The sequence below is a fragment of the Colobus angolensis genome, unplaced genomic scaffold (assembly GCF_000951035.1).
Source record: "Colobus angolensis palliatus isolate OR3802 unplaced genomic scaffold, Cang.pa_1.0 Scaffold201, whole genome shotgun sequence".
Lineage (NCBI taxonomy): Eukaryota > Metazoa > Chordata > Mammalia > Primates > Cercopithecidae > Colobus > Colobus angolensis.
Genome location: NW_012115167.1, coordinates 4,243,890 through 4,259,521, shown reverse-complemented (window position 1 = coordinate 4,259,521; position 15,632 = coordinate 4,243,890). Strand labels below are relative to the sequence as shown.

The 15,632-nt window shown below is 41.4% G+C and overlaps 1 protein-coding gene across 5 annotated transcripts in view; it reads left to right on the top strand.

Moving 5' to 3' along the window:
* Positions 1-13,884, top strand: part of BCL11A (B-cell CLL/lymphoma 11A (zinc finger protein)) — a 99,245-nt gene extending 85,361 nt beyond the window's left edge. For 3 of the 5 annotated variants that reach the window (XM_011941815.1, XM_011941814.1, XM_011941817.1), the window contains one exon: positions 3,276-8,509. In XM_011941815.1, coding sequence (XP_011797205.1) covers positions 3,276-5,296 — 2,021 coding nt within the window. In that variant the 3' untranslated portion in view covers positions 5,297-8,509. Of the gene's footprint in view, positions 1-3,275; positions 8,510-13,042 lie in introns of those variants that run through there. The other 2 variants (XM_011941818.1, XM_011941816.1) reach the window with 2 other exon arrangements.
* Positions 13,885-15,632: the final 1,748 nt, after the last annotated feature.

Here is a 15,632-nt window from a genome sequence, read left to right as displayed (position 1 = left end):
ATGCTCATTTTACAGATAGGAATTCTAAGACTCAGAGAAATCAAATGACTATCCCAGAGTTACAAGCTGGTGAATAATAGAGCTAGGGCTCCCATCTCAGGCCTCCTTGTTCTTCTGAATCTTGAGCCTTAGATCACATGACTTTTTCACATTGGTGACGTACTAGAAATGGGGGTCATTCCTTCCCATAAAGTAAAATGAAATAAGATAAAAGTCAGTAGGTGGGCTAATAGCTGATTTTAACCCTTTTGATGCCTCAAGTTCTTATGCTTAGGGGCCAGGTGTCAGTTTATTGCTCTAAATCAAAACAATCCCTGTAAATGCCCAATGAGGCTCTCAAATTGAGAAGTTGATTTTCATCAGAGTAAATGAAGAATATTATTATATTTTACACATCAATAAATCAATGTAGCCCTAATTTTGCCACACAGGAAATCAATTCTGGTCTTTCTAAATCATCAAAGATGTTATGAACAAAGTAATTTCACAAATTATGGCAAGTAACACATTTATTGATGACTGCAGTTTAGGAATTTAGAATCTGTGAGCATTGTAATATAATATGGTACACCGGCACAAGCTGAGTGAAATACAGATTATATGGTGAAATTGTAATGCATCATTTGCTATTAGTGGACTGGTAATAATTACCAGTTTCAAAGCAGCTCTCTCCATGTAATCTTTAGTCTCAATCGTAACAGCCCTTCTCATTGACATTATGATTACACTAGCTGCCCTCATGATCTAGAATATCTAGTTGATGGGAATACTAAAATGCGGTAGTGAAAACTGTATGTTGTATGCTCATTATAAGATAAAATGCCATTTTCTCTGACCTGATGTATGAGAGAGAGGGAGGATAACATCACAGTGTTAACATACTGTAGCATGATCACATAACTAGCTCTGAAAAAAAGTTTAGGACGCTCAGGGCAGCAAAATAAAATGGGCTTTTCTCATTTAAGCCTCTTTGAAAGGATACAAATGAGATCCTTGATGTAGTGCTGTATGCCACAGATTTTGGCATTTATCAATGACTACATTCATGGCACATGTGAAACCAGCACTACTAATTATGAGTCCAGTCCTGGATTTCTATCGATTTTTTTATAAGGTAAAATATAATTTTAAGGCATTTGGAGTGATGAACGTGTTAAGGACTTGCATTATCAGACAAATCTTTTTACTTGCCCAACTCACATTGTCAGGCTAAATGGGTATGATAGTCATGCAGAGACCTAGGGAGGACAAGGAGGAAGCCACAGAGGATCATGTAGTTGGAATCAGATAGTTTTTTTCCAGCCTATTTGGGACCCAAGTCATTGTTCAACAACAACAAAAAATTTATGAAAATGCTCTCAATGAAGCTTTTTATTTCCCTTTGAAGAGAGGAGGCAAACAAAAATAGGCAGATAATGTGATACTAATGTCAGCGTTTTCTTTCAAAATCTTTCTGCCTTTTTTCCCCCTTCCACATTAGACAAATGTTTGAAATCTAATTTTGGTATCTTACCATCTAATCTTGTTTAAGAGATTTACCCAGGAGTGGGATATATTGAGTAGGATTATAAATGCATTGTAAAGTAAATTACAAGGTCAGGGCAGGAGTCCATTATTTAGACAAGTGCTTGAGCAAGGCTGGCTTGTTTTGGAATACCAGTGTTTGGGGGCTCCTGAGAAGACCCTGCCGGCTTTTCTTTCTGACTTGCTAAATGGAGGCATCATATAATTGATTAATTCCTCATTCTCACTATTAACCTCCCTGGTAGATTTTTATTTTTTTTCCCTTCTTAGAAAGTTCACTGACAAATACTAGCTGTGGCCTTAAGGAACTCTTGTAGCCTTTCTTGTAAAAGGAGAAAAGTTTGTTATTTCTCAGTTGTATTTTAAGGTTTTTTTCAGAATCCCTGGGAAGTTTTCTGTTTTTCTCATCCTTGTCCTTTGGCTACCATTACTTCTGCCCTTTTTAATGTTGTAGTTGACTAGTAAACTGTTGGTTAGTTATTCCATATATATATATTTAATTTAGCTATCTCCCCATATATATTTAATTTAGCCATCTCCCCAAAGGAAAGATTTTGTGAAGTCAGGCTGGCCCTTCTTTGCCAAAGTGGCATTTACCACTCTTGGGTTCTTTTCAGCAAGGGAAATAATGTGACTTAAGCAGGGCCCCTCTCCAGACGGCTTGGCTACTGGCCAGAGTTGACTAGCTGAACTGTATCTTTCTGTTTCTTTCTCAACTGGAGCTGAGTCTCAGCCGAGGGCGCAGGATGTTGTATAATTTGGTTCACGTTGTTAGCCTCTCAAAATAATGAGGAGGAGGAGAGTGTAGCATTTCTCAGCCTGCTGCCTGTCATGGTGCTGGCTGCTGTAACTGTTCCTTAAACTAGGATGCTGTGTCTGCTTAAGTCGGCACCAGCCACTCCTCCTAACTTTTTCAGACTTGCATTTGTCTGACTGGGGGACAACTCCTAAAGATTGGATACAGCCTATCCATTAAATCTGAATGAAGTTTTTCTTTCAGATTTTTAAACATTCTTTGAGATAAAAATGGGCGTCCCCATGGGGTGTTGTGGAACCAAAATTGGGACTCACTGATCCTCCCACAGTCTGGGATATGAGAATGTTGCTAGTCTTTTTTCCATGGAAGTATTTTATGAGTACCCTCTCATTTTAACAATATCAACAGTTAGTGTGTTTCAAACTAAGACTGAAAGCATCTCTAGGGCCATATAACATTGTAGTGAGTTGACCTTCTCCCCCTTTTTTGAATCTCTATGAAATGTGTGCCTATTTAGAAAGTTCACCTGCCACCCAGGGGGGAATAGAAAGCTGGGATTTAGGAAGCCAAAAAGTTTCCTTGGGTTACCTTGTCCAAGTTTCTCACTTAACAAAGAGGAAACAGAGGCACATGGAGATGAGATGGCTTGCCTCAAACTACAGCTGATGGGACTGGAAAGTTTAGAAGACATTTGTTGAGGTGCCTAGAATGTAGGGACCTTCATCCTCAAGCCAGAACTGGCCAGGATTTTTCTGCTTTGGGGATTGGATATCAAATTCCTAGAACTGAGTTTAATGGCAGGAAGACTGATTGGACCGATATTTACTGGGTACTCATGCTCAGACGTGCCAGGCACAGGGGTAGGTCAGTGAGGGTTTAGGCCTTGGGGTTGAGGGGTGGGGGTAGGGAAGGCTGGAGGTGGAACATAAATAAGCAATTGCTGATGCCCGCCTCAGTGATTAAACATTGATGTTGGTGTTGTATTATTTTGCAGGTAAAGATGAGCCCAGCAGCTACACATGTACAACTTGCAAACAGCCATTCACCAGTGCATGGTTTCTCTTGCAACACGCACAGAACACTCATGGATTAAGAATCTACTTAGAAAGCGAACACGGAAGTCCCCTGACCCCGCGGGTTGGTATCCCTTCAGGACTAGGTGCAGAATGTCCTTCCCAGCCACCTCTCCATGGGATTCATATTGCAGACAATAACCCCTTTAACCTGCTAAGAATACCAGGATCAGTATCGAGAGAGGCTTCCGGCCTGGCAGAAGGGCGCTTTCCACCCACTCCCCCCCTGTTTAGTCCACCACCGAGACATCACTTGGACCCCCACCGCATAGAGCGCCTGGGGGCGGAAGAGATGGCCCTGGCCACCCATCACCCGAGTGCCTTTGACAGGGTGCTGCGGTTGAATCCAATGGCTATGGAGCCTCCCGCCATGGATTTCTCTAGGAGACTTAGAGAGCTGGCAGGGAACACGTCTAGCCCACCGCTGTCCCCAGGCCGGCCCAGCCCTATGCAAAGGTTACTGCAACCATTCCAGCCAGGTAGCAAGCCGCCCTTCCTGGCGACGCCCCCCCTCCCTCCTCTGCAATCCGCCCCTCCTCCCTCCCAGCCCCCGGTCAAGTCCAAGTCATGCGAGTTCTGCGGCAAGACGTTCAAATTTCAGAGCAACCTGGTGGTGCACCGGCGCAGCCACACGGGCGAGAAGCCCTACAAGTGCAACCTGTGCGACCACGCGTGCACCCAGGCCAGCAAGCTGAAGCGTCACATGAAGACGCACATGCACAAATCGTCCCCCATGACGGTCAAGTCCGACGACGGTCTCTCTACCGCCAGCTCCCCGGAACCCGGCACCAGCGACCTGGTGGGCAGCGCCAGCAGCGCGCTCAAGTCCGTGGTGGCCAAGTTCAAGAGCGAGAACGACCCCAACCTGATCCCGGAGAACGGGGATGAGGAGGAAGAGGAGGACGACGAGGAAGAGGAAGAAGAGGAGGAAGAGGAGGAGGAGGAGCTGACGGAGAGCGAGAGGGTGGACTACGGCTTCGGGCTGAGCCTGGAGGCGGCGCGCCACCACGAGAACAGCTCGCGGGGCGCGGTGGTGGGCGTGGGCGACGAGAGCCGCGCCCTGCCCGACGTCATGCAGGGCATGGTGCTCAGCTCCATGCAGCACTTCAGCGAGGCCTTCCACCAGGTCCTGGGCGAGAAGCATAAGCGCGGCCACCTGGCCGAGGCCGAGGGCCACAGGGACACTTGCGACGAAGACTCGGTGGCCGGCGAGTCGGACCGCATAGACGATGGCACTGTTAACGGCCGTGGCTGCTCCCCGGGCGAGTCGGCCTCGGGGGGCCTGTCCAAAAAGCTGCTGCTGGGCAGCCCCAGCTCGCTGAGCCCCTTCTCTAAGCGCATCAAGCTCGAGAAGGAGTTCGACCTGCCCCCGGCAGCGATGCCCAACACGGAGAACGTGTACTCGCAGTGGCTCGCCGGCTACGCGGCCTCCAGGCAGCTCAAAGATCCCTTCCTTAGCTTCGGAGACTCCAGACAATCGCCTTTTGCCTCCTCGTCGGAGCACTCCTCGGAGAACGGGAGCTTGCGCTTCTCCACACCGCCCGGGGAGCTGGACGGAGGGATCTCGGGGCGCAGCGGCACGGGAAGTGGAGGGAGCACGCCCCATATTAGTGGTCCGGGCCCGGGCAGGCCCAGCTCAAAAGAGGGCAGACGCAGCGACACTTGTGAGTACTGTGGGAAAGTCTTCAAGAACTGTAGCAATCTCACTGTCCACAGGAGAAGCCACACGGGCGAAAGGCCTTATAAATGCGAGCTGTGCAACTATGCCTGTGCCCAGAGTAGCAAGCTCACCAGGCACATGAAAACGCATGGCCAGGTGGGGAAGGACGTTTACAAATGTGAAATTTGTAAGATGCCTTTTAGCGTGTACAGTACCCTGGAGAAACACATGAAAAAATGGCACAGTGATCGAGTGTTGAATAATGATATAAAAACTGAATAGAGGTATATTAATACCCCTCCCTCACTCCCACCTGACACCCCCTTTTTCACCACTCCCCTTCCCCATCGCCCTCCAGCCCCACTCCCTGTAGGATTTTTTCTAGTCCCATGTGATTTAAACAAACAAACAAACAAACAGAAGTAATGAAGCTAAGAATATGAGAGTGCTTGTCACCAGCACACCTGTTTTTTTTTTTCTTTTTCTTTTTCTTTTTTCTTTTTCCTTTTTTTTTCCTTTATGTTCTCACCGTTTGAATGCATGATCTGTATGGGGCAATACTATTGCATTTTACGCAAACTTTGAGCCTTTCTCTTGTGCAATAATTTACATGTTGTGTATGTTTTTTTTTAAACTTAGACAGCATGTATGGTATGTTATGGCTATTTTAAATTGTCCCTAATTCGTTGCTGAGCAAACATGTTGCTGTTTCCAGTTCCGTTCTGAGAGAAAAAGAGAGAGAGAGAAAAAGACCATGCTGCATACATTCTGTAATACATATCATGTACAGTTTTATTTTATAACGTGAGGAGGAAAAACAGTCTTTGGATTAACCCTCTATAGACAGAATAGATAGCACGGAAAAAAAATCTCTGTGAGCTAAATGTCTGTCTCTAAAGGGTTAAATGTATCAATTGGAGAGGAAGAAGAAAAGGCCTTGAATTGACAAACTAACAGAAAAACAGAACAAGTTTATTCTATCATTTGGTTTTAAAATATGAGTGCCTTGGATCTATTAAAACCACATTGATGGTTCTTTCTACTTGTTATAAACTTGTAGCTTAATTCAGCATTGGGTGAGGTAATAAACCTTAGGAACTAGCATATAATTCTATATTGTATTTCTCACAACAATGGCTACCTAAAAATATGACCCATTATGTCCTAGTTAATCATCATTTTTCCTTTAGTTTAATTTTATAAACAAAACTGATTATACCAGTATAAAAGCTACTTTGCTCCTGGTGAGAGCTTAAAAGAAATGGGCTGTTTTGCCCAAAGTTTTATTTTTTTTAAACAGTGATTAAATTGAATGTGTAATGTGCAAAAGCCCTGGAACGCAATTAAATACACTAGTAAGGAGTTCATTTTATGAAGATATTTGCTTTAATGATGTCTCTTTAAAAATTCTGGCACCAAAAGAAATAGATCCAGATCTACTTGGTTGTCAAGTGGACAATCAAATGATAAACTTTAAGACCTTGGATACCATATTGAAAGGAAGAGGCTGACAATAAGGTTTGACAGGGGGGAACAGAAGAAAATAATATGATTTATTAGCACAACGTGGTATTATTTGCCATTTAAAACTAGAACAGGTATATAAGCTAATACTGATACAATGATGATTAACTATGAATTCTTAAGACTTGCGTTTAAATGTGACATTCTTAAAAAAAGAAGAGAAAGAATTTTAAGAGTAGCAGTATATATGTCTGTGCTCCCTAAAAGTTGTACTTCATTTCTTTTCCATACACTGTGTGCTATTTGTGTTAACATGGAAGAGGATTCATTGTTTTTGTTTTTATTTTTTTAATTTTTTCTTTTTTATTAAGCTAGCATCTGCCCCAGTTGGTGTTCAAATAGCACTTGACTCTGCCTGTGATATCTGTATCTTTTCTCTAATCAGAGATACAGAGGTTGAGTATAAAATAAACCTGCTCAGATAGGACAATTAAGTGCACTGTACAATTTTCCCAGTTTACAGGTCTATACTTAAGGGAAAAGTTGCAAGAATGCTGAAAAAAAAAAAAAATTGAACACAATCTCATTGAGGAGCATTTTTAAAAAACTAAAAAAAAAAAACTTTGCCAGCCATTTACTTGACTATTGAGCTTACTTACTTGGACGCAACATTGCAAGCGCTGTGAATGGAAACAGAATACACTTAACATAGAAATGAATGATTGCTTTCGCTTCTACAGTGCAAGGATTTTTTTGTACAAAACTTTTTTAAATATAAATGTTAAGAAAAATTTTTTTAAAAAAACACTTCATTATGTTTAGGGGGGAACTGCATTTTAGGGTTCCATTGTCTTGGTGGTGTTACAAGACTTGTTATCCATTTAAAAATGGTAGTGGAAATTCTATGCCTTGGATACACACCGCTCTTCAGGTTGTAAAAAAAAAAAAACATACATTGGGGAAAGGTTTAAGATTATATAGTACTTAAATATAGGAAAATGCACACTCATGTTGATTCCTATGCTAAAATACATTTATGGTCTTTTTTCTGTATTTCTAGAATGGTATTTGAATTAAATGTTCATCTAGTGTTAGGCACTATAGTATTTATATTGAAGCTTGTATTTTTAACTGTTGCTTGTTCTCTTAAAAGGTATCAATGTACCTTTTTCGGTAGTGGAAAAAAAAAAAAAAAGACAGGCTGCCACAGTATATTTTTTTAATTTGGCAGGATAATATACTGCAAATTATTTGTATGCTTCAAAAAAAAAGAGAGAAACAAAAACGTGTGACATTACAGATGAGAAGCCATATAATGGCGGTTTGGGGGAGCCTGCTAGAATGTCACATGGATGGCTGTCATAGGGGTTGTACATATCCTTTTTTGTTCCTTTTTCCTGCTGCCATACTGTATGCAGTACTGCAAGCTAATAACGTTGGTTTGTTATGTAGTGTGCTTTTTGTCCCTTTCCTTCTACCACCCTACATTCCAGCATCTTACCTTCATATGCAGTAAAAGAAAGAAAGAAAAAAAAAGGAAAAAAAAAAAAAAAAACAATGTTTTGCAGTTTTTTTCATTGCCAAAAACTAAATGGTGCTTTATATTTAGATTGGAAAGAATTTCATATGCAAAGCATATTAAAGAGAAAGCCCGCTTTAGTCAATACTTTTTTGTAAATGGCAATGCAGAATATTTTGTTATTGGCCTTTTCTATTCCTGTAATGAAAGCTGTTTGTCGTAACTTGAAATTTTATCTTTTACTATGGGAGTCACTATTTATTATTGCTTATGTGCCCTGTTCAAAACAGAGGCACTTAATTTGATCTTTTATTTTTCTTTGTTTTTATTTTTTTTTTATTTAGATGACCAAAGGTCATTACAACCTGGCTTTTTATTGTATTTGTTTCTGGTCTTTGTTAAGTTCTATTGGAAAAACCACTGTCTGTGTTTTTTTGGCAGTTGTCTGCATTAACCTGTTCATACACCCATTTTGTCCCTTTATTGAAAAAAATAAAAAAAATTAAAGTACACATTGTAAGCTTCTTGTGTCCTCATTTGACACACTCTGTAAATTACTTTCAAGAAAATAACAGGTTTTAAGAGAAGGCCAGTCAGTCTTTTTCAGGATTATTTCTATGGGCATTCTGATGCGTGTATTATACCCTAAAGGAACATAAAGTACTTACTATATTAAAATAGACATACCTCAAACCCTGGACATAGTTTTAAGGCTTTACAGTTCTAGAATAGTTTTAAGAAATGGAAGGTGTTTTCAGTCTGATGTTAAAAACTTACTCCATCTCTTAGCAGAAATCCATTCAAATATAAGTGAAAAAACTTGCTGGTAATAGCATCTTAAACTTTTATTTCCTTTAAATTTTTTGCTGTTCTTGTTGTCTAAAAGTTCTTTTCTATTCTCCCATCCTTGCTTTATCTTAGAACATAATGTAAAAAAATATATATATATTTTTAAATCAGCTCTTTGGTTTCCATGTAAGAGTCTTTTCTTGTAACAAAATAACCCCACTTATCAAAGCTAAAAATCTGGAAACAAAGGCATCAGGTTTTGTTTTTTGTTTCTTTTAAAAGAGGGAGAAAAAGAGAGAGAGAGAGAAAAAAGAAAAGAAAGCAGCCACTAGGGGTTTAGTCAGACATAGTGAAATCTTTGGAATCAGCCACTGATTTCCTGAGATGCATAGTGGTTTGCCTTGTGGTTCTGAGATCCCAGGAACCCTAGATGCTACAGATTACTTTAGGTGTTTTGATAGGGTCTTCCTGGTTGACAGCAAATAAGGGCGGGAATACCCTTCAGTTATCTTCTGACCAGCCAGTGAGGTCTATTTTAAAAATCCTTCCTTAGAAATCTGTGTTGTCAATTTTACAAATACTGCATGTTGCAGCATCTATTTGCTTTACTAAACACATACCTCTGTGATATCGTCTCCCTGTTCCCAGTGTAGATGAACGAATACGACATTGTTCTTATTTTTGTAAAAAACCAAAACAAAAGCTGTTCTGTTGTCTTCTTGTGGTAGCATTTTTTTGTCGCTCAGTTCTTATGCCCTAGTGCCTGTGAGGTGGCCTTTTCATGTCATGCCTTTTATCTGAGGCAAGAATAGTTTTATCTTTCTAAAGGGTAGAGAAAGTCAATGTTTTCTGAAAAGCCAGTTTGGGTGGGAAGGAGAGAGTGGGGCTAGAGGAATCCACTGAGAAAGGATGTTGGAGAACATTACATAGGAGCTGGGGTGGGGTTGGCGTGCGGTACCTTGAGAACTTGATGTTTGTCACTGAACTTAGAAAAGATATACTGTATGTGTTTTGGATTAGGTTTCTCCAAAACTGAACCCAAAATGCTGCTCAAGACCGATAGAAATAATTCCCCAGTGCCATGCCAGCTTTAGATGTGGTGACTTCGACTCCACCATATTAAATGTCCATAAAACCTCTGTGTGTCCCTATTACTCTTTTATTAGGAGCTATGAGTGCAACTGTGCAGGTTTTATATACAGTATTCATTTTAATTTCTCAGTATATGATGCTCTTAGCGTAATTAGGTTTTGCATCCTGACAGACAGAATTAATGGTGGATATTGTATACTTGTCTGTTCAAATTTCTTAAATCAAATGGGGAATGGGGAGGAGTGCAAACATCTGGTGATAAATCACAGATTATGTTTGATTTACATGGTCCCAAAGTTGAATAAATTTATTGGGAGACGGGTTCTTCAGGTTACTCAGTCTCCTGACTTATTGAAATCTTCTGATAAAATATTATTTCTGAAGCTGATGAACAGTAGTAGCATAAGAACCTAGCCAACATGAATATCACTTATAAATGACACTTTGTATCCAGAACTCTAAAATTTAAAACCGTAATATAAAATAACATACAAATTTCCAACAGTAAGATGAATTCATGATCTATTTTTTTTTTTTTAATGAGGAACTACTAAGAACATTAATAGCTCTTAAAATCCTCAAGTAAGTTTTCGTAACAGGCTTGATGTGCTGATGGAATGTTTCCTACATACCTGAACCCCTGATGCTTACAATGTTCTTTTAAATCTCAATTTGAGAACAACTTAATAAACAGGAATACAGCAAATTCTATTTCTCACAGATTTTACACCAGAAACTCTTCCAGTGCCTATATTACCTCCTTCCTGAACCCATTTGCTATCCTTTCTTTGTTTAGGACCTACAAAAGGGCTGGAACCAACACGTTACAAAGGTTACTAAGAAGTGAGGTGAACACAGTTCTTCATTTGCACTGGCCATGGCAGGAAGTATGAAGTAGTTGAGTTTTTCCCAGGGCATTCTGTAGATATAGAACTGTTTATTTAAATACCGTTTTTGTATATGCAATAAGTACATATTGTATATATTCATAATGCTAGAAGTGAGAATTTGAAAGGAAGTGGCGGGAGGTGGCTTAGGTATAATTCCAATTGAAGAAATAAGGAAATGAGGTGGTTTATTCAAGACACAGTTTGCTGAAAAGTACTGGGATTATTTCGGGCCTTCCTGAAAAGGAGTTGAGAAGCCTCAGGCCCCATCCTCTCCTGCTTGTAGCCCTTTGCTCACAGAGACTGAGGGAGGAAATACCGTGTTTTCTTGTTTTAAGTCTCTTTCCCCCTCCGTACACACACGAACATGGCTTCTTATGACTGTGTTGTAACTGTGTGTTCCTCATTACGATTCTGTTACTGCATTGTCCCTGGGCCTGGCGTGTTCAGGAATGTACCCATCCCATTCTCTTTTTTTCAGGCAACTTCCTGTGAAAAAAATTGTGGGAACTTTGCCGATATGAGGATGGGATTGGCAGAGTTCTCTCAACCTGCTTGGAAAATGTTTCTTAAAAGACTGCTAACTTTTAAAAGGCATGAGCCATCTAGCAGATTTTCCTAGGTGTCTCCTAAAGCCCTGCATCTTTCCCAATTGAGAATAAACAACCCATTGTTAGAGAAATGGACATAAGAACACATAGAGGGAATTGAGATGATGTGTATTTACTCTAGGGCTGCTATAGCTATGAACTGTGGACATGGGTTGTCGGGTGTGCACTTCTGCTTGCTGGCATCTCGTTATCCCATTAGCCCGCTGTTTCATTTACTACATACAGCACGTGGGCAGTGACTCAGCCTTTAGGGGGTGGGACTGTTTCTCTCTCTCTCTTTCTCTTTCTCTCTCTCTATTTCTCAGTGTCATCTACAGTCATGGGATACCATTAATTCCTCCCTTCCAAATGGGAAAGAGACCAATCCAGTTCACACGGGTCATTGTACTTAAGAACCTAAACTTGGCTGAACACAGCTCGATGGTTGATCCAAATACTGTTTTTCCTTTCTGTAAAGTGGCAAAAACTATTTCAAGGGAGCACGTGTATCAGATCTTTCATAGGGATGGTAGAAGAGGCAAATTAAGCCATTTCCCCAAGTGTCCTCTAAAGCGGGAGCCCCTAAACCCATATAGGGGGCTGTGCTTTTTTAAATAGCTGTGAACGTGGAACATGCCCATGATATACTTTGTCTATTAGGGCTTTGAATATTGGTAGCAGGTTGGACGAAGGGGTTTGATTGGGGTTTCAGCTAAAGGGGCCTCGACGACAGTGACTTAGCGCTGGACTGGGAATGGGATTCCCCAGAACCCACCTGGACACAGCATGCCCCTCAGCCCAGGTCTCCGCTGCTCTGCTCAGGGGTGGGATGCGTGAGAGCAGCTGAGCTCCAGACCCCTGGCCTCCTGCGGCGCCAAGTCAGGGGAGAGGAGGCCCCAGGCCCCTGCTTCGGGTCGCCGTGGCAACGAGGCCTGGAATGCCACAGTGGTAGCCCTCTTCCTCGGCACATCCGGACTCCCAGTTCTGCTGCTTCAAGTCAATGTCCACAGCAAGGGAGGAACCCCGGAGGAAAATAACCACTCCCTTCTTCCCTTCACCATTGCCTTCCCCCTTCCAAAAAAGAAAAGAAAACTGCATGTTTGAAAGAAACTACAGGCAGTTTTTGGTGCAATTTGAGAGCAACTCTTTTGGGTTCTGGTTTTCTCTTCAGAGATTTGTTCGCCTCTTGTAAATCATTGGCTGCTTTGACGTTGGACTTGATGACATTTCATGTTTTCGTTGTGCTGCTTTTACATCAGTTTTGATTTTTTGTTTCTTTATAATTTTATTATTATTTTGAGAAGGTGTCCCCTTTCCCTCCTCCCTCTCCCGCTCTCCTCAACCAAAGGACTGTTTCTTAATAAGTTTTCTCAGTCATAAGGGCAAGTGTTTCCTTCCAGGTGTGTCCCGAGTTTATTAGGACTATTATACAATTGGGCAGGGGTGGGGGGACCTGGGTCCTCCTTGGGGGGACGGAAGGGAGGGAGGCGTGGGAAGACCACTCTGAGGTCAGAGATACTTGGGGAGGGGAGACTGAGTTTGAAATCATGCTTAAGGTGCCAGTGGCTCGACCTGTGGTTGGTTTAAGTTCTAATTTTTAAAAGCTAGTTAGAGAACAGAAAATCATTGGGCCAAGTCACACCTGTACTTTTTTTTTTCCCCTCCTCTGTCTCCAACCTCTTTCTAGGTTCTTCACACACCCCCATTCGGCGTAGTACCCAGAGAGCTCAAGATGTGTGGCAGTTTTCGGATGGAAGCTCGAGAGCCCTTAAGTTCTGAGAAAATTTGAAGCCCCCAGGGGCGGGGTGGACGCGTGCCGCCCAGTCGACGTCAGCGTGGTCTGTCATCCTGCTAGTTTGTGATGTTTTCTGACAGTAGCCTCCAAGAAGCCGTTGTGCGAAGACAGAGTCCTGCAGAGTCCTTCCAGCCTGGACCTGCAGTGCCATTTTATTTATATTTTTTAATAAAAAGTAAAAACAAAAAAACAGACCCACATTGGAACAGTGAATCAGTCCCATAGAGAGGGCCCGTGGACCATCACTGTCATGAGTGGTGCCCTGGCCCTTCTGAAACCAGCCAACCTAATTACCCATATTGTGGAAATGCGCATGAGTCCCCAACCCCTTGTTTCTATACATTCTATGTTGTCTTTTAAAAAGTGTGCTTAACATTGACACAATAAATGTTGGAGCTTTAGGTGGTGTTTGCTTGTTCTTTAATTTTTAATGTTTATAAGACAATGTGGCTGCTTATGACTTTGTATTTCTGTACCCGTTTCCTACAGACACCCTTCGGGTGGGTAGGAGGAACAGATTTGAGAAATGGGCAGGAGATGTAGGAGGGGAACTAGGTTACCACTTATCAGATGGCATAAATTTTCAAGGAGAATCAAAATGCAAAACTTGGGAATAAATCATAGCAAGATCATAATTAATGTAGTAGTAGTGTTGCTGTTTATTAATGCTGAAGTGTGGTTTTCCTAACTGTCTGACTTATAATTTGCATACCATTAAATAACGCATAAAATGGCACACCGAATCCTGTTTTTCAAATATATGCTTTTGGTGGCTACCGTGCAGGATTTGAATTTGTCTTTTAATTTAGCTTAGGAAAGATAACGTCACTGGGTGAGCGGTAAATCCTAAAGAAGGTGATGAATGTCAGTAGTTGCTTATTAAATATTCTAATTTTAGGTTCCCAAACCTTCAGGAAATATATCTTAATGCAGACAAACAAACATAAAACTTCTTTAGTACTTACATCAGGAAATTTGGGGCAGATTTTAGAGGGGTGAAATTATAGGAGGAAAGAGGTTCACATCAGAACAGACCATTGTAATCATAGTAATGCTCCATTCCTTAGAAATTAGTGCCACAAATAAGTTACATCTACAAACAGGTGGTAAAAATTCTTTCTGGCCCAGTTAATTTGCACAGAACTTTTCTCAGTTTGGTATTTTTTACTGCTTGGAGATCCGGAAGAGAATTAGAAACAATATAGCAAATTAAAATAGGTTTGTCAATAATAGAGCTCAGACACCTGTGTGCTGTAGAGTCACATACAGACCGTGCACCTAAGTGGGGATAATCTTACCCATCCACCTTCTGGCTAGATTACCTAGCTTAGTGAAAAGATAGCTAAATAATTGGCATCTGAATTCTTTCCTGCTTATTCATAATAAATAATGACTCTCTACAGTAGTGAACTACCTTATACTTTAATACAGTGCTGTCTCGTGCATTATTTCACCTGCTCTCTGGGACAGATCTCATGACTTCCACTTTTTGGAGGTGGAGACCGAGGCTCGCCAAGGTGAAGGGCTTGCCAGAGGCCACATCAGTAAGAGAGAAGGCAGAGAAGCCAGGTTTTCTGGTTTCTAGTTCAGAGCTAATTTCACCAAACTCTGTTTAACTGATCAAAGGGAGTGTCTTTTCCTGTGTTAGCACATAAGTCATAAATGTTCACAGACACACACGTGTGGCTTACACATACAGACCCAGGATGGCCTTTAGTAAAGGCATGCAGAGTTGCCTCTTCCTACCAACAGATGTGTGCACCGAGAAAAGGGAGGTTGCGGCCTCCTTGCCATCACCTTTCCCCTGTGGCTTTTCCATGACAAATAACCCTGATTACACAAGTGGCCGGTTTGTGACTTCCTCTCTCCTAGTTGAGTGTGAGACTTCTAGACAAGAAGTTATTTCATAAAGAAACCCTCTCCCTGCCCCGTTCTCGACCTATGTGTTGCTGAAAGATAAGACCATTAGGGTTTCTGTGACAGCATCCTCCCTAAATGTGCTGAACTCCTTGCTGATGCCTAGAAAGAGTGACACCACTTCCAAAGGGAGGCCAGAATTGAAACAACAATCCTGGGTCTTGAGACAAGTTCAGCCTTTGTAACTGCATTTGGTGGTCACTATACTTTCATTTCTGGTCTGTGTATCTACATCCACTTTTTATTTCTTCTCAGAGTCAGTTTGTAAATAAGTGTATCCACTTATTTACAATCTCTAAAAGTGGGATTTTTAAGGGGCAAGAGGATAATAATGGAAGTGGATAAAGGATATCTTTTTTTCTCCCCAATTTGGAGAAGAACCCCCCCCAGAAAAAACAAACAAAACAAAAAGACTGTCTTTTCCCATGACTTTTCAAGTTGAAAGACAACAAAAATTTATTTACAGAATTTATTAGGAAATGGTATTGTGTTAGGTCTAGACTTTTTCTTTCTTTTCTTTTCTTCTTTCTTTCTTTCTTTCTTTCTTTCTTTCTTTCTTTCTTTC